Source organism: Doryrhamphus excisus, chromosome 21 (assembly GCF_030265055.1).
Source record: "Doryrhamphus excisus isolate RoL2022-K1 chromosome 21, RoL_Dexc_1.0, whole genome shotgun sequence".
In the NCBI taxonomy this organism is placed as follows: Eukaryota; Metazoa; Chordata; class Actinopteri; order Syngnathiformes; family Syngnathidae; genus Doryrhamphus; species Doryrhamphus excisus.
Genome location: NC_080486.1, coordinates 14,262,703 through 14,288,609, shown reverse-complemented (window position 1 = coordinate 14,288,609; position 25,907 = coordinate 14,262,703). Strand labels below are relative to the sequence as shown.

Genomic DNA, 25,907 nt, shown 5'->3' with positions numbered 1-25,907 from the left:
AATTTTAAATAAAAACACTATAATCAGTCATCGAAAGGGTGATGAAGGTGTTTTACTCACTTGCATGGACTATTGGGAAGCTGAAAGAATACAACCACATCTTTTTAGGAAACGTGTCTTCATGACGTCATGTTTTGCATGTTCAGCTACAGTATATAAAGTTGGGTTGAAATATTAGCAGTGGTAAATAATTATAAACTCTCCCAGAAAGTGCTAAGTGAGGCTAAAATATGAGCCCGAGACTCCAAATGACACGAAATGAAAAGAACCGAACGGTCTGACTCCTCCTCCGGACGGGAACCGAGCTAAAAGAGCCGATTGTCAGACAAGATCTCTACTTTCCATCATCATTCGATTCCTGAAGTGGAACCCGATCCCACAGTCAAGTTAGCATCTATGAATCAAATACTGTTATCCTTTATTCAAATTAAAGGGCTAAAAAAAATACCATTTACTATTAAAATACTATTATTTGACCGAATGACGTCCATACATTGTTACAGCAAACGGGGCGTGTGTTTCTTTGCAGGTCCAAAGAGTACGAGTCTCCGAGATGCGAAATAGACGATCACGGTCCCAAGCTTTTATTTTAAAGTGCTCTACCGGAAGTATGCGATTTAATCCCCGGTGACTTGACCAAAGTGCCGAATGAGACAGCAGGCGTCGTTGGCAGCAACTGACAGCGGCGTGTGCGTGTGAAAGTGTGCGTGGGCCAGCGGGATGTCCCAGAAGTCACTTTTCGGATGTTCGATGCCCGGACAGGCAACGTCCTGACGTTCCCGACGGAACCGGTGAGTATCTACCCGTTTTCCTCACGGACAGGCTCCGGTGGTTGTTTGCACGCAGCTGGGAAAGTTCAAATAATGAAGGACTTTACTCTGACAACTCCTCATGAACACATAATGGAAGCCGTTGGTCTTTAATTAGGATTCGATCACACCATCAAGTGTGGAAGGACGAGCCCAGGCTACCATTTAATCAACTCAACGTCGACTTGAAAGTTTGCCCGCCAGCAGGGAAGCTCTTAGTGTTCGAGCTTCCACCAACCCGAACGCCATTGAAGAACCCTCCACTTGGAAGTTGCTCTCTTCCTCTTGGAATATCAACATCATTGTCAATATCAATATCATTGTCAATATCAATATCATTGTCAATATCAATATCATTGTCAATATCAATATCATTGTCAATATCAATATCATTGTCAATATCAACATCATTGTCAATATCAATATCATTGTCAATATCAATATCATTGTAAACATCAACATCATTGTCAATATCAATATCATTGTCAATATCAATATCATTGTCAATATCAATATCATTGTCAATATCAATATCATTGTCAATATCCATATCATTGTCAATATCAATATCATTGTCAATATCAATATCATTGTCAATATCAATATCAAGATCTTTGGGAAGGAGAGCAAGACTCCAGTGACAACATGATCAGCGTGATAGCATCCTTCCTGGGGCCTCCATTGGACAGTCCAAGATCTTCATGGCAGCATCTTTTCCTTGGAGTAGTCTCCATCAGGAGCCTACTGACGTGGTTGCTGCGTCCAGAACATCAGAAGGTCAGACTGGAGCAGTATCAGGAACGTGACGCCATCTCAACACGTTCTTCTACTCCAGCTCTTTCAGCGCTAACACTTGGCCTGTTTATGGCTGGGGGGGCTGTGGCTGGGGGGGGGGGGCATCAAGTAGAACCCAGCCCAACAACTTGCTGTTGATGGAGATGTTTCTCCTTCCCTTTGGGTGCATCCATGCCGTTTGCTGTTGGCGCTGTGCTTGTACTTAAAGACGGCTGTTTATTTGTTGGCTGTTGCTGCAATACTTCAGGTTTACCACAAGCTAGTATGGTTGTACTTTAGGACGGCTGTTTATTTGTTGGCTGTTGCTGCAATACTTCAGGTTTACCACAAGCTAGTATGGTTGTACTTTAGGACGGCTGTTTATTTGTTGGCTGTTGCTGCAATACTTCAGGTTTACCACAAGCTAGTATGATTGTACTTCATGGTGGCTGTTTATTTGTTGGCTGTTGCTGCAATACTTCAGGTTTACCACAAGCTAGTACGGTTGTACTTTAGGATGGCTGTTTATTTGTTGGCTGTTGCTGCAATGCTTCAGGTTTACCACAAGCTAGTACGGTTGTACTTTAGGACGGCTGTTTATTTGTTGGCTGTTGCTGCAATGCTTCAGGTTTACCACAAGCTAGTACGGTTGTACTTCATGGTGGCTGTTTATTTGTTGGCTGTTGCTGCAATGCTTCAGGTTTACCACAAGCTAGTACGGTTGTACTTCATGGTGGCTGTTTATTTGTTGGCTGTTGCTGCAATGCTTCAGGTATACCACAAGCATCCAGGCATCCAGGATGCTAACAATAGCCTCTCAAGTTGGGGGCCACATCATGTGCTTGGGGCGGAGGTTTGAGAACCCTGGTCTAGTGTGTGTGTGTGTGTGTGTGTGTGTGTGTGTGTTTGTGTGTGTGTGTGGTGCTTTTCAAAAATGTGTATTGAGTATTTTCTGTGAGGAATGCAAGCAAAAAGTGAAACATTGGATGTCCTGAGAAAGAACCAGAAGGGCGTTGTTACATAAGTCTGCAGGCTGTTGCATCATTGTTTGGGGGCCCCGGTCCATAAAGCTGGGTGTCTGGCCCAGACGAGGAGGGAGGCGGGCAGTGAAGCGATTGGAAGCAGATGCTCTGGAGAAGACATGGAGCTCCACCTGCGGTCCAGCGTTTTCCAAACAGCCTTCCAATCTTCCAACCAAGCGCCCCTCTTTTGCCTATAAAGGCACCCGTGGTTGCCATGGTTAAGGATGAGCACCTGGAAGGAAGGCACCCGTGGTTGCCATGGTTAAGGATGAGCACCTGGAAGGAAGGCACCCGTGGTTGTCGCCAAGTCGTGTCGTCTGTCCGCCAGCCTCTTGTGACCAGCACCTGTCACTGGTGTCAGCCCATTGATCCCAGTCTGTATTGATGAAATGGGAACGCAGCGCTGTAAATTTAGCTCAGCCCCCACCTGATGTATCCACAACACATGCCCCCCACTACAAGAGGCTGGGGGAAGGAAAGTGGGTGGGGGTAGTCCAAGGTTTCAGAGGTGTGGTTCTCCAAGAAGAAGCTCGAGTGTTTTTGTCCAATGCAGGAATTTGCTAACGGCTAAAAGACACAAACACCTCGGCTCACCAGTACAACTCTTTCCCCAACTCGCAGTCCCAGTTCACCTTTACTGGGTCACCAACTGGCAACGTCAACTATTTCTTGTGTGTACAGTATATACATGTACAGTGTGTGCATGTACAGTGTGTGCATATACAGTGTGTGCATGTACAGTATATACATATACAGTGTGTACATGTACAGTATATACATACATACATACGTACGTACCAGCAGGCAAAAGAATGAATGCTGACTATTGTGTGTTGATCTTCTACGTCTACGTCAGCTGCTGACCTGTTGGCTGATTGCTAGCTTGTAGAGGCTGTGGACGCTCATGACAGGGGACTTCTTCCAAGTGGGGGGCCGGGGGTGGGGGGGTCCAGTTGTCCATTGTGCTGCACCTGCTGTCAGCTTGTCAGAACCCAGACAGAAATAGAAGGCTGCCAAGCGCTGCGACACAAAGCCAACATTCCCCAGCAGGATTCTGTCCATTCGGGTTCCAGTCTGTCACCCGACCAAAGGTGACCCCCCTGGGTCAGCGTTCTAAAGACCGGGTCAAGCCGCCGTGGTTCTTGCATCTTGAGTTTGGAGTTCTATTTTAGAACCTGACCCAAATATACGCCAGTCCTGATTCCTGGACTGCAGCGTGTGGGTGGGCGGTGCTGCACCATGGTCTTCCTCTGCAGCGGCCATCTTGGTGATATTTAGGCTTGGCCATGGGACCTCCTCAACTCACACAGCACCCTTCCGGCCTTCAAAATAAGAGCGCTGTGGGCTGTATATTCTGTCTTTGGTGAACGAGTAAAGAAAGCCAAGTCAGAGTTCTAGCTAGCGTTGCGTATTGTTCATATTCCGCTATTGGAATCATCTGCAGCGTCTGACTGGCACACGGCCGCCATCATCTGGGCCCTGCTGGATAGACCTTGTGGAGCACAGTCTGGTCAGATTATGTGCATGTGTGCGCTGGCGGGTGTTAACCGGGTGTAAAAGTGCCACAGAAGGTCAGCCTTGTCGTGGTGAGTCTACTTCAGTGGGAATGGAAAGTTTCAGGCGTGAGGGTTGATCTTGAAGCCCTGATTGGAAGTCGGTGATGTTCTTCTTGCTGAAACGGCCTTGGTGTCGTTGAGGAAACATGTTGGGGGGGGGTCGGTGCTGAGGGACCTGCTTCTGGTGCTCCTTTCATGTCTGGCTTGTGGCTGACTGGCTGTACTGTCGTGGTTTAGGCTTAGGGTCAGGATCAGGGTTAGGGTTAGGGTTGTACGGAATGACCGTACAGTGAAGGCGTGATGTTCTTGTCCAAGGTTGTCCTGGCATCCGAACGTCCTAGCAGCCCATACGGTATATCTCCTCCCCTTCTACACGCGATGCTGATGGTGCAGCCTCCTCGGTCCTTCTGTTGAAGCCCCCGTGGAAGAGGACTGGACTTTGTCATTTTTCCTCCCCTTCTTCCCTCCAGCTGAGCACGGGCTCTTGGGCAAGCTGCTGGTGTTTGCTGGCTGGTCTTTGTCCAAGCATGTCACGTGGGCGCCAGCTCATTTGCATGCCTGGCTTAATGAGCTTAGCATGCGCTGCTCCGCTTCTCCGTGTTGTTGTTGTGCTCGTTAGTTTGTGGTGAGCAAGAGGACAAACGTCAGGACAGGACCTCCTCTGCTTCGCTGGACCCTCTAGCGGTCTCTCCTCCCTCACTTCAACGCCCACTCGCCCCCCTGCCCCCCTGCCCCCAGTCTCTCTATCGCTGTGTCCCAAAGCTTTGACCAGCCTGCTTTGGCGCTGGATCAGCTCTCACGTGGCTTCCTTTCTTCAGCGGGAACTTTGCTTTACCCCAAAATGCACCAGAAGTCCTGGACTTGCAGTCACCTGACCCATGTCAGGTTCTGCAGCCAAGGTAAGGATTTTGGACTCTCGGGGTGCTAAGCTTGAGGTGCGGTTTTGTGAGCTGATGACGGGAGGAGATTGGCATAAAGTGGTTGGGTTGGCAGGCTGAGGCTCCTGCTGGCCAAGCAGCCGTCCTGCAGAGGGAGGCTCAGGAGATAAAGGACTCTGAAGGGGGCACCGGTCTTTTTAGGAGGTCTGCTATTTCCGGGCTGGGCATTGACCTGCTCTCCAACTTGCAGGGGAATGCAGTACATTGTAGTACAGCCCAGTACATGATAGTACAGTACAGCATGCTTGATTTGCTATGGAGTAGTCTGTCACATGCAGCATGGGAGGAGAAGCTTTGCATCATTTCCACCAAAAACCAGCCTAGTCCGGCCTTGGCTGGGTCCGGTTGTTAGCTTGAAGGCCTAATTGGCTTATTGTTGGTCTTTGTTAAATCTCTGTTTGCAGGGTCGGCCTCACCTTCTTGCTGCCTCCCATCTGCTTCCTAACGCTCCGCCCCATAAGCCTCTACCACCGCTCACACTGGAGCGCTGGCGCCGTGATGGACTCCTTTACCTCCTCCTTTACCTCCTCCTTTTTCCTCCTCCCTCTCCAGCCGGGGGCAGGATCCAGGGGGGAGTTTGTGGGCTTGCTTGAAGTGGCGGATGCCACCTTGCACCCTGCCAGTGAGAAGGTTGAAAGCACGCCATGGATCCTTTTCAGCTTGCTGGGATGCCAAGCAGCTAAGCTTCCAGAGTCGACACCCGTGTGGTGGTTTGTTGTACACGGCGACCCTTCCTTTACGTCAGATGGCCCAGTCAAGCTCCGGGGGGGGGCGTCTGAGATCTTTTATCTTTGGGTCTGGACCGTACCACGTGGATCTAATGGCAAAAGGTCAATGTACAGCTTGTACAGTTTGACAAGCTCCAACCTTAGCATGCTAACAACACTGCGGCGTTACATCACAGACACACTGATGACTTGATGCTTGTCATGGCCGCCCTGAGCTCATCCAGCCATCGTCGTCCATGTTGGTTTGCAACGTTGCTGTCCTTCATGTCTTTTTCTAACTCTCTATTTAGTGTCCCAGTTGAGGAAGCGATTCGAAGGTCTGCCCAGGAGCACCAGTGACTGGGAAATGAACAGGTGGGGAGATGGTAGACCTGCTTTCACCCTGGCAACCTCACCGCAACATCCCTCTTGTCTGTGCGCGTAGAAAGGAGCGCAATGCTCGCCGATTGGAGGGCATCGAGGGGGAGGTGCATCCAGCCGTCCTGCCCACCCTGGTGGCCAAGCGACTTTGGGAAGAGGATCCACCACCATACACCCGAGCGTCTGATCCCTGTCAACCTTGTGTTGGTGAGGCGTGAGCAAGGCACCAGTCTTTGCTATGCACTTGTTTGCCAACACCTGACTCCTCCCCCTTCGCCTCGCTAGGTCCAGTACACAGGTACGGCACAGAGGGATTTGGAAGGCCAGACATGCAGACCATGGCTCCAGAGCAGTCCCAAGCCGCCAATCACACCGGGCACGTCTGCGCTTCATCTTCCACCAAAGCCGCTCCAGAGTTAGAGTCCAAAGCTGAACGCATCGCTCGCTACAAGGCGGAGAGGCGGCGGCAGCTAGCGGAGCGCTACGGCATCACCTTGGACCAGGAGCCAGAGGTGGACCATCCGTCCCGCTACAGTCATCCTCGGAAGGAGTCGGAGGACTCAGAGAGGCGTAACAAAGAGAAGCTTGTTGGGGAAGAAGATGGCCGTGAAGTCTCTATGGATTCATACGCCCTGACCCACAGCCCACGCAGGGGGCGGACTGTGCCCCAGCCGGGTGATGACCCCGAAATGGGTCGAACCAGAGCGGCCTTGTTCTCAGAGAGGGAGCGACTCATGAACCTGGAGAATCGGCGCAGGGGAGCGGCTCACGGCTCCTCCTATTCCGCCTACATGGACACCGTGGCGCCTGCCAAGCCGCCGAGCTCACCCAAGCAGAGCAAACGCCCGTCTGTGGCCGCACCGAAACACGCTTCCTCCCCTGGCGACCTCCTCATGGGGCAGCAGGCCCACAACATCCTCAGCAGACACGGGTGATCTTCTTTTCACTTCCTACATCCTACGAGATGACATCAACTTCATTCATCCCTTGGATGGATCAAGTTCAGGCTGGTCCAATTCCATACTGTCTGGTTCCGTGTATACTCTTATCAATGGTACTGGGTATACTCTTATCAATGGTACTTGGTATACTCTTATCAATGGTACTTGGTATACTCTTATCAATGGTACTGGGTATACTCTTACCAATGGTACTGGGTATACTCTTATCAATGGTACTTGGTATACTCTTATCAATGGTACTTGGTATACTCTTATCAATGGTACTTGGTATACTCTTATCAATGGTACTTGGTATACTCTTATCAATGGTACTTGGTATACTCTTATCAATGGTACTTGGTATACTCTTATCAATGGTACTGGGTATACTCTTATCAATGGTACTTGGTATACTCTTACCAATGGTACTGGGTATACTCTTATCAATGGTACTTGGTATACTCTTACCAATGGTACCGGGTATACTCGGTATACTATCAATTATTATATTATTATTATTAATTATTAGATTAGAATTAGATTATTAGATTACCATGATCCAGTGATATCATGATCCAGTGATATCATGAGCCAGTGATATCATGATCCAGTGATATCATGAGCCAGTGATAGCGATATCAGCCATGATTACCACGATCCAGCGATATCAGCTATGAAACATTGATATCAGATATCCACATGATATCATCATGGTCTCCCCCTCCATCATGGTCTACAGTATCGTGTTGTGCTGATATCCTTCCAATCCTTGGATTGATCATAATTATTAGATCTTTAATGTGGAATTCCCGGTTATTAAGGTGGAATGTTTCTAGTGGTGGGTTGCACTTGTCATTTTTCTGACTTGTGTGAAAAGAAACTTCAAATAACTTGACTCCGCCCCCCCCCCCCCACACACACACACACACAATCTAATCTTGGGCCAAATACGACATGTGATACCTGCTCCCCCATCACCATAAGGAGTGATGATGGCGTCATGCAACGTATGCCTATTAACCAGACCTCTTTCTCCCTGAAGAAGCAGAGTTAGGGAGAAGCTTGCGAAGGAAGGAGGACCCCAGAGGCGCTCAGGTCTAGGAAGTGCCGCTGAGGCTACGGTGTACCGCAGACAGTTTCAGCCACCTACACTTCACTACGCAGATCCAGCAGTTCCTCAGCAGGCCCATCGTCAGCCTCATGCTCCGCACATGCACGGCAGGCATCCGGGAGGACGGGATGGGGGTGCTTCTCCCAGTTATCTGTCCATGACCTCTGCCGTGGCATCCAGAGCAGAGCAGCTCCCAGATGAAGAAAGCAAGGAGTCGGGCGCTATAGAGACAGAGGGTCTCCTGAGGAGTAGGAAAGCGGTGCTGCCCTCAGAGGTCCGCCGCAGGGAGAGGAGCACGGAGGACCCACGCAGAGGAAAAGGAGAAGATGAGATGTCTGCTGAAACAGAAGACCCAGCAAGGAGAAGTCAGAGAGGCGGAAGGCAAACAGCTGAGCCATCCAAACACATCCACAGCCGCCAGCGAGCAGGCCCCGGCGGGCCCGGAGAGACGGACGATGCCGTTGATGTCCACAAAGGCGCGTCTGTCGGCCACATCCGACGCAAAGCGCCACCCAGCCAGCCCGCGTGGGAATCTGGTGATCAAGAAGACCTCCATGAACACGTTGAAGATCCCCGGCAGCTGAAGAAAAGGAAGGAAGACGTTCCTCGGGACGGCCTCGTGTCTGTGGCCCAGCTCCGACATTCTTACATGGAAAGCACCACCACGCCGCCGAGCACGTGCAAAGCCGAGCTGTAGGTGGAAATGCTAAGCTAGCCTTGCTGGCGCTCATGCTAGCGCTCGTCGCTAACAATTAGCCAACGCTGTTGTCATGCCGTACGCTCACCAACGCTACCTTTTCTTTCTGGACCAAATATAGTCCACTGCTACATGCTAAATATGCAGTACTAAAGTACGAAATATTTAGTAAATATGCAGTACTCCAACACTAACACGCGTGCAAGGGCTCTGGGCTGCGTCCTAGCCTGCTTTTTAACGTCCTAGCCTGCTTTTTAACGTCCTAGCCTGCTTTTTAACGTCCTAGCCTGCTTTTTAACGTCCTAGCCTGCTTTTTAACGTCCTAGCCTGCTTTTTAACGTCCTAGCCTGCTTTTTAACGTCCTAGCCTGCTTTTTAACGTCCTAGCCTGCTTTTTAACGTCCTAGCCTGCTTTTTAACGTCCTAGCCTTCTTTTTAACGTCCTAGCCTGCTTTTTAACGTCCTAGCCTGCTCTCCGCCTCCCTCCAAATATCCACATCATGGACGCAAGCAGCAGGGTGGGGGGGCTGGATCCACCAGCATTAACATATGGGAATTCATAACATAGAGTACGAGAATGCTAACAGAGTACGAGAATGCTAACATGTTTCCACAACTCGTCTACTCGGTCCACTCTGGTCCACGCTGACTGGGATGCCAAACTCTCTCACGCGGCATAAAGATTAGATTAGATTAGATTCAACTTAGATTCAAAGAGGTGCTAACCCGGCCTTAGCAGCGTTAGCAAAGCGCAGCAAAGCAGGCCAAAGGTTGTTCTGATGGGACGTGAGGGCTGCGGTGCTGACGTGATCGCAGCAGGAAAGTATGATTTGTTCTTTGTGGAAGTCAATTCACTTCTGTAATGATGCTTCATTCTGCAGCTTATTTTGCTTTACCCAAACCCCAACGCCACGCCGCTCCTCCTCCGCGCACGACCTTCCTAACCAGCCGTCACACCTGCCTTTCCTCTCCTCTTCTTGCTGGTAACTCTTTCTCTTTTTGCCCCCCCCTTAGGTCCCGTCTGAGGTCAGCATTCGCTTGGGGTGAAGGTAAGCCAAACCTTTACTACAGGATGGTAGTACTCTACAATGTACATACAGTATCTTGTACAGTATAAAGGATTGATTGATTGATGCTATAATGAGTTTGGTCCTCATTACCATGCTTCCTTCCTTCCTCCCTTCCTTCCTTCCCTCCTTCCCTTGTGTCTGCGTAGCTGAGGAGGAACAGCTGGATGAGCGGGCCAAGCTGAGCGTGGCGGCCAAGCGTTCACTCTTCAGGGTAAGTTGTCAGACGCCCTTAGGCTTCGAGGTTTTGCACCCGCTGACTGCATTCTCATGCCGACCGTTGTCACCATCGTCGTTGTCCGTGGCTTGGAACGCTGGGAATCTAGATTAGCCTTCTTCTGGAGGACATGGTGGAAAGTTGCCTGACGACAAGGATTCATGTTGGCATGAGCGTCCCAAGTCTGGGCTCTGGAGACTAAAGACTGTCTCCTCCATCCTCCATCTTATCTTAGCAGTGACACGGCCCCTGATTGGTTGCTTTGTTGAAGACTATCCTGGGTGTATGCCACCTCTTTTACTCCGATTTTGGATCAACATTTGCTGTAAAGAAAAATGTGCTCACTGTTGAGGCACTAAGCTTACAAGCTACATAGTTTGTCACGTCAGAGCTATGAAAGCAGTGGTGTGCAAAGCGTGGCCCAGGGGCCTTTGAACCTATCAATATATATACAGTAAGATCCAGTAATATGTACTCATGGAACACCAGATTGCAGTGGTTGATGCCAACATCTCAACGTTCTTATCAATGGTCTTCAACCCAACGTTGTCCTCAGGAGTTGGAGAAAAATCTGGTGGGAGCTGCTAAGCCGCGCTCCAGGAACGCTGCAGTGGAGCGCCGGCTAAGACGGACACAAGACCGATCCAGAACTCAACCCGTCACCACTGAGGAGGTGGTCATCGCCGCCACGTGAGTCAGTGTGTGGAAGTGGTTGACAAGGTGTTTGTTGATGCAGGTTCTATTCCGCATGTCCACCATTCCCCTGGCCCACATGGTGACCATTCCAATCATTGAGTCAACACATAAAAAGACCATGGACATGAGAAGTTTGTCTTCTCGGTGACAAAACATGATGTAAAATATATTTAATAAACGTAGAAATTAATAAAGTCGGTAAGAGGCAAACTCCAAGCTAAGAGGAGGACAGTGACTTAGTAATACTTCAAAATAATCCTGGTTGTGTGTAAATAAATGCTTGGATGCGTTCACGTTTACTGACGGATGACTTGATGGTCCAACGCCACATCCAGGCTGGAATGTGGGGATGGTGGAGGAAACGTGTTCCTCGTAGAAGAAGTGGCCTTCAGCCAGAAGAAGTCATCTTTCTTTGTCTCTCGGTGTAGCCTGCAAGCGTCATCGCATCACAAGGGCGCCGCACAGGAGCCGGGGGCCCGGCCGCCCCCGGACACCCACATGGAGACGAGAGAGGAGGGCGGGGGCCAAGGGGAGCCCGACCACTGCACGCTCAGCCTGGCCGAGAAGATGGCGCTGTTCGACCGACTGGCTCAGCCCCCAACCGGGGCCACGCGCTCCAGGGGGGGCACACGCCAGCGCAGGAGCAACACCCGCTACCAGACTCAACCCATCACGTTGTGTGACATGGAGCAGGTCGGACACGGACGCCGGCGTGGTTCAGTGCTCATGCTTGTGCTTATCTTTTTAGTCTTTCATGTATTCTTGTCGTATATCATATATCATATATTATACGTAGTATTCTTCTACATATTATATCTATCCAATATTCCATTGGGAAGTTATTTCACGTATTCCATGGACTTTTCTGATTGTTGAATGTCTTCCATGGCGTCCGGCTGTGTAGCTGGAAGGTCAACAGCTCCCCTCCCCCTCGTCTGGTGTGCCAAGACAAGGCGACACGATGTCCGCTGACCACGCAGGAGACGCCCACGTGAGCAGCCCCGACGGCACGACCCGGACCCCCCTGGACGCGGCGGAGCGCCACAGGCAGCCTCATCCCGTATCGCCACAGGAAGAGGACGCAACAGAGGTGTCGGGGAGGAAGAGGAGGCTGCTGTCTCCCGAGGACGACGGCAGACGAGCGGAGGATGAGAGCCTGGTGGCGCTGGAAGGGAGGAAGAAGATTTCTCCGAGGGAGGAAGTGCGGCACGCTGCCAGCCCCACGAGCCAAACGTTGAATGGCGGTGAGAAGAATCCACGGTTCTCTTTGTCTTTCTGGCTCCTTGTAAGATTGAATTGGTCCAAGAAGATGTAGCAGGAGGGATCGGCATTGAGGCATGAAATCACACCGCTCTTCTCAACGAGCAGCGGGTGCCACTGTGGGCCCCTCCCCCATCTCAAGGCAGCTCCGCCTTTTTGTGACATTTCAAAGCAGTTTTTGGCCGTACGGTACATTTGAAGTTTTACTTTCCATGTTTTGGTCGTGCCGTGCGTCATGGCCTGTGATGCACACGTTCTGGTGCCCTCAGGTTTTCCACAGCGCTCGTCGCCACATGGTTACCGGGAGGTGTGGCCCGGGTTTAGCCACGCTGGGGGGGGGGCGGGCATGCCTGCCCAGCTGCTTACTGATTGGACGGCTGTGCTTTTTCTGCTGCAGAGCTGGCCGAGCCCGCCGGGGTGCGACCCAGGGCGGCATCCATGTCATCCAAAGGCGTTTACCGGCCGCCGCCGGCAGACACGCACTCGGCGTGCGGTGAACTAGTAGGCGACATGTGTGACGCCATGACGGCCAAACACATGTCCGTCAAAGAGAGGTGAGTTTTTTTTATCTTATCTTATCTTATCTTATCTTAGCACCAACACACCCTGACTTTCTCGTTCTATTTTTGCCGATATTTGGCTTGAGTAGTTTTACGTAAGGATTGGTTTTTTGTTCGCCCAGGAATTAAATACTTGATGTTCTTTCCTATCTCTGTATTGGGTTTTGCTTTATTATGTTTGTTGGTCCCATCCTACCCTAGTCCTACCCTAGTCCTACCCTAGTCCTACCCTAGTCCTACCCTAGACACCTTTGGGACGTAACGTGTTCCAAAACCTGAGAAAAAGTAGTTTTTTTCCTCTCTTGGCGTGTTGTACGTGTTTGGGCTTTGTTGAGGAGGATCTGGAGTACATCCATCCGGGATGTAATCTGGAGTACATCCATCCGGGATATAAAATCTGGAGTACATCCATCCGGGATGTAATCTGGAGTACATCCATCCGGGATGTAATCTGGAGTACATCCATCCGGGATATAAAATCTGGAGTACATCCATCCGGGATGTAATCTGGAGTACATCCATCCGGGATATAAAATCTGGAGTACATCCATCCGGGATGTAAAATCTGGAGTACATCCATCCGGGATATAAAATCTGGAGTACATCCATCCGGGATATAAAATCTGGAGTACATCCATCCGGGATATAAAATCTGGAGTACATCCATCCGGGATATAAAATCTGGAGTACATCCATCCGGGATATAAAATCTGGAGTACATCCATCGGGGATGTAAAACCTGGAGTACATCCATCCGGGATGTAATCTGGAGTACATGCATCCGGGATGTAATCTGGAGTACATCCATCGGGGATGTAAAACCTGGAGTACATCCATCCGGGATGTAATCTGGAGTACATCCATCCGGGATGTAATCTGGAGTACATCCATGCGGGATGCAATGAGTCCTTGAGGGGACTTGAGTGAAACTTGGCGTGGTTCTGTCAGGGTGGCGCTGCTGAAGAAGAGCGGCGAGGAGGACTGGAGGAACCGGATCAATAAGAAGCAGGATGCGGTCAAGGCGGCTGTAGGTGACCCCTACGCTCACCCGTGGGAGGTGGAACAGAGCTTCAACAAGAAGGTAAGCAGCCACAGGTTCCTCCTATAAAATAAGATACCACATTTAAAGAGAAGAGACCTGACATTTTTCAATATGTCAACGTCTTTTACCAATCCTCTTTTTTTTGAATAGATAGATAGATAGATAGATAGATAGATAGATAGATAGATAGATAGATAGACTCCCTTTATTCCATCGTTGGTTTTTAATGAACTTCTGAGATTGTTTTCTTTCTCCCACTTTCAACTTGCTGGGGGGGGGGGTGATGCCTGCTCCTGTTCTCCAGAGAATCACGGAGCCTGGCATGGAGTCGCAGAGGATGGGGGCTCAGATGTCCATCCAGGAGAGGAAGGAGCACATGGAAGCTCAAGAAGACGCCTGGAGGTCCAAAGGCCAAGGAGCTGCCAACGACTCCACCCAGTTCACCGTGGCTGCACGCATGCTGCAGAAAGGTTAGACGGCGCCGTGGTGTCTCCATTCCACGGCTCTTCCTCGCTGCATTTGGAATTCTCTCTTCTTTTTTGCGTCATGTGTCAGGGTCGGGCTCCCCGTCCGCCCCGCGGTCCTCCATGTCCAAACCCAAGAGCAGCAGCCCTGCCGTCTCCAAGCCACAAGAAGGTCTGTCTGCCATGTGCCACACTTGGGGGGTGCTGGGGGGCATTCGGGGGGGGGCACGGGTACGCCTGGATCAGCTGTGCCTTGCTGTGCAGACCTCACCGCCACGCCACATCTCAAGATGGAGTCAGACAGGAAGTTGGATAAGCTGGAGTCGTTCCTCAGCAAGATCAACAGTAAAGGTCAGCCAGGTTTGCTCACTTGGGGGGTCCCAGGGGTCCCAGGGGTCCCAGGGGTCCCAGCCCTAAAGCATGGAGAAGCTGATGTTGTGGTCTAAAAGCTGAATATGGGCACTCCCGCTGCGTTCCACGGCATACGTGAGCTTGCTGCAGGTATGAAATCTATGAGTACTTTTCCACGTCGCAGCACCGCCAGACACCATCGTCACGGTAACGGAGAAGAAGATAAAGGAAGTGATGGCCCTGGAAGATGAGATCTTTTCCAACTTCTACCGCCAAGTGGAGGAGCTGCCGTCCACCACCAGCAAGGTGGCGCTGGTGGACGACTTTGACGCCATCTTTGGGCCACAGCTTCCAAAGTAAGCGACTGCTGGAGGTGTTATGTCATGATCATATCCATCATATTTACTTTGACATCTATAGAGCGGACCTGCATGCTCATCTTTCAGCATCTCTAAATATTACACCCTTCTTCTTTGGTGCCTCCTCATGTTTTCTCCTCCTCCTATGGTGGTCTTTGAACGCACCGTAGTTGTGTGCTGTCACCGTGATGCCATGAGAGGATGGATCATGTTCCATTATTGTTTAGTGATGAGGAGACAGATGTTTCATGGGGGGGGGGACTAGACCCAATCTAATAGTTTGAATGGGGGGGGGGGACTTGTGGGATCTGGTGCGTGTGTGTCCACGTATGAATCCCCTTCCCGTGTGTCCAAATGAACTCTGGCTTCCCTTAGGTTGACATCGGAGATGGTGCGGCACAAGAGAGCCGTGAGGCCCACACGGAACGTAGCGCCGTCGAAGAACCCACTGAAGACGCTCGCTGCCAGAGAGGACATCCGACATGGATACACGGAACGCCGCCTCAACGTCGGCCTGCTGGAAAGCAGGAGGATGAAAGCGGAAAAAGGTCAGCATTCCTTTATTGGATCGTTCCACCTTTGTCGGATCATACCACCTTTGATGGGTCATACCTATATCACCTTTGTTGGATCATACCACCTTTGTTGGATCATACCATATATCACCTTTATTGGATCATACCACCTTTGTTGGATCATACCATATATCACCTTTATTGGATCATACCACCTTTGTTGGATCATACCATATATCACCTTTATTGGATCATACCACCTTTGATGGATCACACCATATATTACCTTTGTTGGATCATACCACCTTTGATGGATCATACTGTATATCACCTTTATTAGATCATACCAACTTTATTGGATCATACCGTATATCACCTTTATTGGATCATTCCATATATCACCTTTATTGGCTCATACCACCTTTATTGGATCATACCTTATACCACCTTTATTAAATCATACCACCTTTATTGGATCATACCACTTTTATTGGATCATACCCTATACCACCTTTATTGGATCATACCACTTTTATTGGATCATACCCTATATCACCTTTATTGGATCATACCACTTTTATTAGTTGTCTCCAGGCTCTTAAATGTCCAGCGTGGAACTTGTGGTATTTTTTTGTGATGCTGGGATAAATGTTTGGCATTGGTAGATGTTTGGTAGATGTTGGTCGATGTTTGGTCGATGTTGGTCGATGTTTGGTAGATGTTGGTAGATGTCAGTAGATATTGTTTGACATGAGTGACTTTGGTGCTGCTGGTGTGGAATAGATCTGCGTGTACTTGAGGGTAACGCTCCAGCCCTGTGCGTTTGAGGTGGGGTAGGTTTTGGGCTGGACAAAGGGAAGAAACTGACAACATAAAAGTGCTAAAGTTCTTTTGGAGATGCAGATGAAGTTGAGACTGCGCTCTCCTCCGTGGTTGCTCCCCAACGTAGAGGTCCTGGCTGTAGAAACGCTGCTGAGTTTGGGCTGAAGTGGTTTGTGTCTGAGCCAAAACGCTCAGATGTTTTATAACTGGAGAAAATCCAAGCAGCCGCGTACGAGACCACCGCGCTCCGCCCCCTCTTTCGTCTGACGGACAGCGATGACTCCATTGGCTTGAGTGGGAACGTTTATTTCCTTCTTGCTTCTACCCGACCTGTGCTGTGGAAGGTCGTCGGCGATGAAGCTCGTGCAGGGTATGGACGCTTTCTACTCCGCTTCTACCCGTTTTCATTTCACTTGTTCTTTCCACCACAGCCAACAAGAACTGCACCTTATCTGACGCGGCCTTGGCTGGTCTCGCCAGCAGCGAGAACTTTGGCAGCATCAGCCTACGCAGCGTGGACATCTCTGAGCAGACGTCCAGCAGCAGCGCCGTGCCCTACAAGAACGTCATGCTGCTGCATGTCAAAGGTCAATGGCTCCGATGGGACCGTCCCTCCATCATCACCAACCTGAGACTCTACCACCCACCTCTACCACCCATCCACCCACCTCTACCACCCATCCACCCACCTCTACCAACCATCCACCCACCTCTACCACCCATCCACCCACCTCTACCACCCATCCACCCACCTCTACCAACCATCCACCCACCTCTACCACCCATCCACCCACCTCTACCACCCATCCACCCACCTCTACCATGTGAGGTCATGTGACTGGTCATGTGACGGGTCATGTGACTGGTCATGTGACGGGTCATGTGACTGGTCATGTGACGGGTCATGTGACGGGTCATGTGACTGGTCAGGCTGTGCTTGAATGCGTGCGTTCGTTGGCCCTCGGGACGAAGCGCAAGAGAGAAACACGGTGTGTGCTTTGTGTGTTGGACGGCAGGTCGACGGCACATCCAGACCAGGCTAGTGGAGCCCAGAGCGTCGTCCTTGAACAGCGGCGACTGCTTCCTGCTCATCACGCCGCAGCGCTGCTTCGTCTGGATGGGAGAGTTTGCCAACGTGATCGAGAAGAACAAGGTGGGACTGGCAGCACCTTGTTGGTGTTGGGTGCACCCAATGTGCGTCTGGTATGGGACACGGGGGGACCGCCCTCCCGAGCACCTGAGGAACCAGGAGTTCTCGCAGTCTATCTTTTTATTATCTTGGTTCTCCTGCTTTCAGGCTTCAGAGTTGGCCAACTTCATCCAGAACAAGAAAGATCTGGGTTGCCGTGCCGACGGCGTGCAGGTCCTTGAAGAGGGCGTTGACCCTCAAAGCCACGCTGCCGAGGAGTTCTGGAAGATCCTGGGAGGCCATGCCACTTACCAGCGTAAGGGAGAGAAGTGTGTGTGTGTGTGTGTGTGTGTGTGTGTGCGTGTGTGTGTGTGCGTGTGTATGTGTGCGTGTCTGTGTGTGCGTGTGTGTGCGTGTGTGTGTGTGCGTGTGTGTATGTGTGCGTGTGTGCGTGTCCAGCAATGACAGGCTGTTTTTTGTGTGTTTAGCGGCAGGAACGGCGGATGAAGACGAGCTTTACGAGGGTGCCATCATTGAGACCAACTGTGTTTACCGACTGGCGGACAACAAACTGGTGCCAGACGACGACTTTTGGGCCAAGATACCTCGCTGTTGTTTACTGACGGCGAAGGAGGTCAGGCGTCCCGAGTGGGCGAGCGCAGGACGGCGAGGCGTCATCGTCCCGCTGTGGTGTGTGCAGGTTCTGGTGTTTGACTTTGGGAGCGAGATGTACATCTGGCACGGGAAGGAAGTCACGCTGGCGCAGAGGAAGGTGGCCTTCCAGCTGGCCAAGCACCTGTGGAATGGAACCTTCGACTACACCAACTGTGATATCAACCCCCTGGACCCGGGAGAGTGCAACCCGCTCATTCCCAAGTAGGCAAGCTACGTGTGGCACATTAGCACCATCGGGAAGAGGGAAAACACAGTCGGTCCGTACTAGAAGTTGTATTTCTATAAAGTACACAACGGCCCCCCAATACCACACTTCCATGATGCATCCATTGCTGTACTGCACTTTTTCAATATTCACTTTTTCAATATTCACTTTTTCAATATTCACTTTTTCAATATTCACTTTTTCAATATTCACTTTTTCAATATTCACTTTTTCAATATTCACTTTTTCAATATTCACTTTTTCAATATTCACTTTTTCAATATTCACTTGGTTTGTCTTTGAATGGGGCCCAAAACATCTGCATAGCTAACTAAGCATATACTATATGGGACCCACAACTGTAGATGGGTATATTGGGGTGTATACATCTACATAGAGGGTATATTGGGGTGTATACATCTACATAGAGGGTACATTAGGGTGTATACTACATCTAGATATATTGGGTGTATACATCTATATAGAGGGTACATTAGGGTGTATACATCTAGATATATTGGGGTGTATACATCTACATAGAGGGTACATTAGGGTGTATACATCTAGGTATATTGGGGTGTATACATCTATATAGAGGGTACATTAGGGTGTATACTACATCTAGGTATATTGGGGTGTATACATCTACATAGAGGGTACATTAGGGTGTATACATCTAGGTATATTGGGTGTATACATCTACATAGAGGGTACATTAGGGCGTATGCATGTCCAGCACATGGAAGGTGTATACTACATCTAGATATATTGGGTGTATACATCTACATAGAGGGTACATTAGGGTGTATACTACATCTAGATATATTGTGTGTATACATCTATATAGAGGGTACATTAGGGTGTATGCATCTAGGTATATTGGGGTGTATACATCTATATAGAGGGTACATTAGGGTGTATACTACATCTAGATATATTGGGTGTATACATCTACATAGAGGGTACATTAGGGTGTATACTACATCTAGATATATTGTGTGTATACATCTATATAGAGGGTACATTAGGGTGTATGCATGTCCAGCATATACATAGAGGGTACATTAGAGAGTATACATCTATATAGAGGGTACATTAGGGTGTATACTACATCTAGATATATTGGGTGTATACATCTATATAGAGGGTACATTAGGGTGTATACTACATCTAGATATATTGGGTGTATACATCTACATAGAGGGTACATTAGGGTGTATACTACATCTAGATATATTGTGTGTATACATCTATATAGAGGGTACATTAGGGTGTATGCATGTCCAGCATATAGAGGGTACATTAGAGAGTATACATCTATATAGAGGGTACATTAGGGTGTATACTACATCTAGGTATATTGGGTGTATACATCTATATAGAGGGTACATTAGGGTGTATACTACATCTAGATATATTGGGGTGTATACATCTATATAGAGGGTACATTAGGGTGTATAGATCTATATAGAGGGTACATTAGGGTGTATGCATCTAGGTATATTAGGGTGTATACATCTATATAGAGGGTACATTAGGGTGTATACTACATCTAGGTATATTGGGGTGTATACATCTATATAGAGGGTACATTAGGGTGTATACTACATCTAGGTATATTGGGGTGTATACATCTATATAGAGGGTACATTAGGGTGTATACTACATCTAGGTATATCGGGGTGTATACATCTATATAGAGGGTACATTAGGGTGTATACTACATCTAGGTATATCGGGGTGTATACATCTATATAGAGGGTACATTAGGGTGTATACATCTAGGTATATTGGGGTGTATACATCTATATAGAGGGTACATTAGGGTGTATACTACATCTAGATATATTGGGTGTATACATCTATATAGAGGGTACATTAGGGTGTATACTACATCTAGATATATTGGGGTGTATACATCTATATAGAGGGTACATTAGGGTGTATACTACATCTAGATATATTGTGTGTATACATCTATATAGAGGGTACATTAGGGTGTATACATCTAGGTATATTGGGGTGTATAGATCTATATAGAGGGTACATTAGGGTGTATACTACATCTAGGTATATCGGGGTGTATACATCTATATAGAGGGTACATTAGGGCGTAGCGGTGGCAGGACCAGACAAGCCGTACCAAAAGTCACCCATCAAGGTGGTGTCTTGTAGGAAAGGACGGGGCCGCCCTGACTGGGCGGTGTTTGGCAGACTGAGCCATCACAACGAAACCAGCTTGTTTAAGGAGAAGTTCTTGGACTGGAGCGAATGCAGGAGAACATCCTGGCCCACCAAGACCAGCAGCAACGCCAAGGTGTGCTGGAGTCCCAGGTGGGGTAAGAGAGACGCGCTCGACCCACATCTTCATTCCATCCATCCATCCATCCATCCCAGGGGCGGCCCACCTCGGATCAGCCCCATGCGTACGACGCCGCCCTCATGATGCCCCTCCCCCAGCTGTCCGTCTGCACCGTCGTGGATGGCCTGAACGTGGGTCGGGGGTACGGGCTGGTGGACGGGGAGGACGGGCGGTGCTACGAGGTCCGCACGCTGGTCGTGGAGGTCTGGCACATCCTGGAGTTCGACTACAGCCGCCTACCGCGCCAGAGCGTGGGCCAGTTCCACGAGGGCGACGCCTACGTGGTGAAGTGGAAGTACGCGGTCGGCACCGCAGGTGGGCACCACGCACACGCCCACTTCCTGTCAGGTCTGCCGTGTTTTTCATTCTTCACCTTCCTGCCAGTCGGGAAGCGGCAGAACCCGGAGCAGCTCAAGACAGCGGGGCCCGGGAAGGAGAAGTGCTGCTACTTCTTCTGGCAGGGACGCAATTCCACGGTCAGCGAGAAGGGAACGTCGGCGCTCATGACCGTGGAACTGGACGAGGAGCGAGGGGCCCAGGTGACCTTCGGCCCCTTGCGTGGTTTTTCTGTGGAGATGTTCTGCTGACCCGCTGCTCCCGTAGATTCAAGTCCTGCAGGGAAAGGAGCCTCCGTGTTTCCTGCAGTGCTTCCAAGGAGGCATGATCATCCACGCTGGGAAGAGGGAAGAAGACCAGGAGACCTCGCAGAGTAAATTCCCACAAACACTTCATTATCCACTTCATATCCGGATTCAGCCTTCCTGGATCGACAGCCTTCCCATCCGTGCCTGCAGGTGACTGGCGGCTGTACTGCGTGCGAGGGGAGGCTGAGCCGGAGAGCCACCTGGTGGAGGTGGTGTGCCACTGCAGCAGCCTGCGCTCCAGGGTCTGCTTGGTGCTGCTGAGCGTCGCCAGGGCCCTCATCTACCTGTGGCACGGCTGCAAGGCGCTGGAGCACACACGGAGGGTGGCGCACGCCGCCGCCAGCTGGATCCAACACCAGTGGGTGCAAGCGGCGGGCGGGAGGGGGCTCGTCACGGCAGGCCGTCACCCGGCTTCTCTTTGCAGTTGTCCTCTAGAAGCAGGTCTTCACAGCAGCAGCAAGGTGAGCGTTTGGGACTGCGATGAGGGAGCAGAGCCTTTGGAATTCTGGGAAGCCCTCGGCAGGAGAGACAGGAAAGCGTACGACTGCATGCTGCAAGGTGGGTGGAAGCCGCCGTCACGCCGCTCGGTCCTCCCAAGTCCTGCATGCGCCTGAAGTCCAGTAGGTTGCCTTCAGCAGCAGAACGTGGCAAGGAACCAAGATGGCCACCGACGCCTTGACTGTTCAAAGGAACAACATCCCATGGGATGACGTCCCTGGGTGGGAATGCTTGTCTATGTGGGACGTGGCCTGGTCCAGCTGGGATAGGCTCCAGCATAACCCCCCCCCCCAAAGCTGTTGGTTTGTGTGACCTAGCAAGATGATGTCATCCTTCCCTTCTGACCCTCAGACCCTGGCAAGTTCAACTTCACGCCTCGTCTCTACCAGCTGAGCAGCATTTCAGGGGACTTTGTTGCCGTGGAGTTCCTCTACCCCGCCCGGGACCCCAAGGGGGTCAACCCCATGCCCTTCCTGCAGGAAGACCTGTACTCTGCATCCCAGCCCGGTACACGCTCCTTAGCATTCACTCACATCTTCTACCCACAGTGGGTCAGTTCTACGTGTGTCCCCTTTAAGGCCAGTTCTATGTGTGTCCCCTTTAAGGCCAGTTCTACGTGTGTCCCCTTTAAGGCCAGTTCTACGTGTGTCCCCTTTAAGGCCAGTTCTACGTGTGTCCCCTTTAAGGCCAGTTCTACGTGTGTCCCCTTTAAGGCCAGTTCTATGTGTGTCCCCTTTAAGGCCAGTTCTACGTGTGTCCCCTTTAAGGCCAGTTCTACGTGTGTCCCCTTTAAGGCCAGTTCTATGTGTGTCCCCTTTAAGGCCAGTTCTACGTGTGTCCCCCCCTTTAAGGCCAGTTCTACGTGTGTCCCCTTTAAGGCCAGTTCTACGTGTGTCCCCTTTAAGGCCAGTTCTACGTGTGTCCCCTTTAAGGCCAGTTCTACGTGTGTCCCCTTTAAGGCCAGTTCTACGTGCGTCCCTTTTAAGGCCAGTTGTATGACTTGTGGCCAGGATGTGTTGAGTCCCTTGGGGGGCCACCATGAGCAATACTCCAGTTGTTCTGACACATTTTGGGACTGATGTGACTTGCTGTGGAGAAGGCCGTATCGCCATGTGAACATATGATCCCGTGTCCAACCCCCGCCCCGACCCCCCCCACAGCATTGTTCCTGGTGGATAACCACCACGAGGTCTACCTGTGGCAGGGCTGGTGGCCTCGGGACAGTGAAGGTACCGGCTCGGCCCGAATACGCTGGGACTTGGACAGGAAGTGTGCCATGGAGACGGTGCTGCAGTACTCTAAAGGTATTCCCCTTCAAATACTACTACTACTACTACTGTTGCTAATAATGTACTGTGGTGTTGTGTACGTTCCACAGAAAAGAATGGAAAAAAGCCCCCAAAGGCGTATCTGATCCACGCCGGGCTGGAGCCGCTCACCTTCACCAACATGTTCCCCAGCTGGGAGCACCGAGAGGACATCGCCAACATCACCGAGCGGGTGTGTATGCACACGCACACACACACACATGCACACACACACACATGCACACACACACGCACACACACACACATGCACACACACACACATGCACACAAGTGTACAAAAGAACACATCCAAAGTGCAGCCCAGCCCATCAGGCAGCCATTAGCCTTATTGATTTCTCTCTCATTCCATTTGTTGGACACGCTTGTGCTTTTATAGCCTTTCACCTTCAAGTGTGTGTACGTGTGTGTGTGTGTGTACGTGTGTGTGTGTGCGTGTGTGTGTGTACGTGTGTGTACGTGTGTGTGCGCGCGTGTCAGGAGGCAGAGGTGTGTAACCAGATCATCCTGGTGGAAGACGTGTTGGCCAGACTGTGCCAGACCACATACCCACTGGATGATCTCCTCGCCCGGCCGCTGCCGGAAGGCGTGGACCCCCTCCGCCTGGAGGTCTACCTGTCGGACCAGGACTTCCAGGTGTGTCTTTTGGCCTGCCTGCTGGCAAACAGCTTTCTTACTGGCTGCTCTGCCTGGAATGAGACAGTCTTTGGGGGGAGATGTTATATATAGTACATATACATATATATATATATATATATATACATATATATAGTATATATAGTAGATCTACATCTACATCTAGTATACTGTATATACATCTACATATAGTATATACATCTACATCCAGTAGTTTCCCTGTGCGTATTTTCTGCCGTGCTAGCATGCTGCTACCATCTTAGCTTGGGTGTGTGTTGTGTAGGACGCGGGGGCTGAAGGGAAGGTGGGTGGTCGATGATGATGATGATGATGATGATGAAGCATCCCGGGTAACGTTAAGACTTTTTCACCGCCTTGATCATCTTTGTTAGCACGTGGTGACACGACCTCCTGGATCTCCACCTGTTGGCCACGTCGTCTTAGCGATGCGTACGTCTGCACTTGAGTACTTCCAAAGTACAGGCGGTCTTTGAAGTGGCACTGCGTTGTAGAGAATGCAGTACAATCGGTACCAGGTGGTCGGACCCGACACGCCCCAAATGAGGAGTGCAGTGATGGACACGTGGCACCCTCACTAGGCGCCATCTTGGCTAAGGAGGTAAAGGGGGGGGGCTGATTAGGCAGATATTGCAAACATCACGAGTTGACATCTCACACCGTGGTGTGTTCAAGGACAGGTGAGATGATTAGAATTCCATCTGACGGGATGTATGGGAAGTCACTTGGAATGCTTTCATGGTTTCCTTCTCTTTGGGTGTTGATGGATGAATCGGGGGAGGAATTCTTATGGAAGAAAGTAGATTTCAGTTTCCATCAGACCTTCAGGGAGGAGAATGAGTAGTTATTGTGGGAGAGCGCTACCCGGTGGAAGGTACTACGTGAGTACACAGTATACAGATAGAAGTATTCCATCTGAGCTCAGGTTTTGCCGCTGCTGTGTGTTCCACAGAAAGGCCTGGAGATGACCAGGGAGGAGTACGAGCGTCTGCCAGCATGGAAGCAAACCAACGTGAAGAAGAGCAAAGGACTTTTCTAGTTTCATGGATTCTGGACTTGGCTCTCCGAGGATGGAAGCTGTGGCAGATGTTGGTGGTCTGAAGGTCATTTCCAGTCAGCATATACGTATATGCCTACATACGTATATGCGTACATACGTATATGCGTATATGCATACATAAGTATATGCCTACATACGTATATGCGTACATACGTTGTTGCAAAATGTCACCATGGAAGAGCCGCAGGTTTTGGACGTGATGACCAACTCCATGGAGGTGGTTTCCACTTTGTGTACAGTTTATACTCGCACTTTTGGCCTAGACAAATAAACCCGAAAAGAAGTTCCCCTGCTTCTGTTGTCATTTTCAACCATCTGGGAACGTCATCAGGAACGTCAATGGTGCACCTTCTCACTGACAACATGATGGTCCACGACTTGGCTGCAGCACAGCATGGAGGATGGGGGACCGTGTGGGCAAACCCTTGGTTTTAGTGACACCTAGTGGCCGCATCAAGTCATCTATTGGGATGAAGATGAGTAGAAGATGAGTAGAAGATGAGTAGAAGATGAGTAGAATAGGTTAACCGGGGACTGACAACAAAGGACCGGTGTCGCGTATAAAAGTGTCCTCCATTTTAGAAAGTGGCTTTTATTGGATCCATAAAGTAAAAATTGTGTCTTTAGTTTGTGTCTTTGTTTGCGTCGGCATTGGCCCCCCCCCTCTGGCAGCATGGTGATGGTGATGGTGAAGGTGAAGGTGAAGGTAAGGTGATGGTGATGGTGAAGGTAAGGTGATGCCAGACAGGCTAACGAGGTGCCAGCAGGAATGCTGCATTTCTCCGAGTGACCACTGGAGGTCAGTATTGTGTAGGTTTGTGGAATTGGGGTGGCTTTTGGTCAATGTGATGTTCCTGTCTTATTTTCACTCCGTACACCTCAAATAGCTCCCCACGACCCCCACCCCCGGACCACCGAGACTTTGTGGGCGCATGCGCTGACCCTTTGGTCCCAAAAGTTTTTGAAAGTTCCTGGTAGGTTTTTATTTTTCTCAAGCTGCTGCGCCGGAAGTCCCCCGTGGACTGTGATGTGTTCCGACCGTTTCTCCCGTTTGCTGGCTGTTGAGT

The 25,907-nt window shown here is 50.2% G+C and overlaps 1 protein-coding gene across 5 annotated transcripts; it reads left to right on the top strand.

The window, feature by feature from the left end:
• The first annotated feature begins 637 nt into the window (after positions 1-637).
• svila (supervillin a) lies at positions 638-25,123 on the top strand. 5 transcript variants are annotated; one of them, XM_058060419.1, is made up of 33 exons: positions 638-791; positions 6,118-6,181; positions 6,252-6,394; positions 6,473-7,118; positions 8,171-8,932; positions 9,950-9,984; positions 10,152-10,216; positions 10,776-10,909; positions 11,344-11,608; positions 11,820-12,159; positions 12,573-12,729; positions 13,684-13,816; positions 14,082-14,247; positions 14,333-14,413; positions 14,506-14,592; positions 14,777-14,948; positions 15,327-15,499; positions 16,720-16,875; positions 17,305-17,441; positions 17,586-17,733; positions 17,906-18,051; positions 18,118-18,293; positions 20,473-20,614; positions 20,695-20,974; positions 21,044-21,198; positions 21,263-21,368; positions 21,454-21,661; positions 21,728-21,861; positions 22,153-22,308; positions 22,962-23,105; positions 23,180-23,301; positions 23,607-23,762; positions 24,733-25,123. In XM_058060419.1, the coding sequence occupies exons 2-33, from the start codon at positions 6,174-6,176 to the stop codon at positions 24,817-24,819; spliced, it is 5,820 nt and encodes a 1,939-aa protein (XP_057916402.1). In that variant the 5' UTR covers positions 638-791; positions 6,118-6,173; the 3' UTR covers positions 24,820-25,123. The 5 variants fall into 5 exon arrangements, with proteins under 5 accessions (XP_057916402.1, XP_057916401.1, XP_057916400.1 ...); XM_058060418.1 differs by lacking the exon at positions 638-791 and adding an exon at positions 4,606-5,060 and having other exon boundaries at positions 8,177-8,932; XM_058060417.1 differs by lacking the exon at positions 638-791 and adding an exon at positions 4,606-5,060 and having other exon boundaries at positions 8,174-8,932.
• Positions 25,124-25,907: the final 784 nt, after the last annotated feature.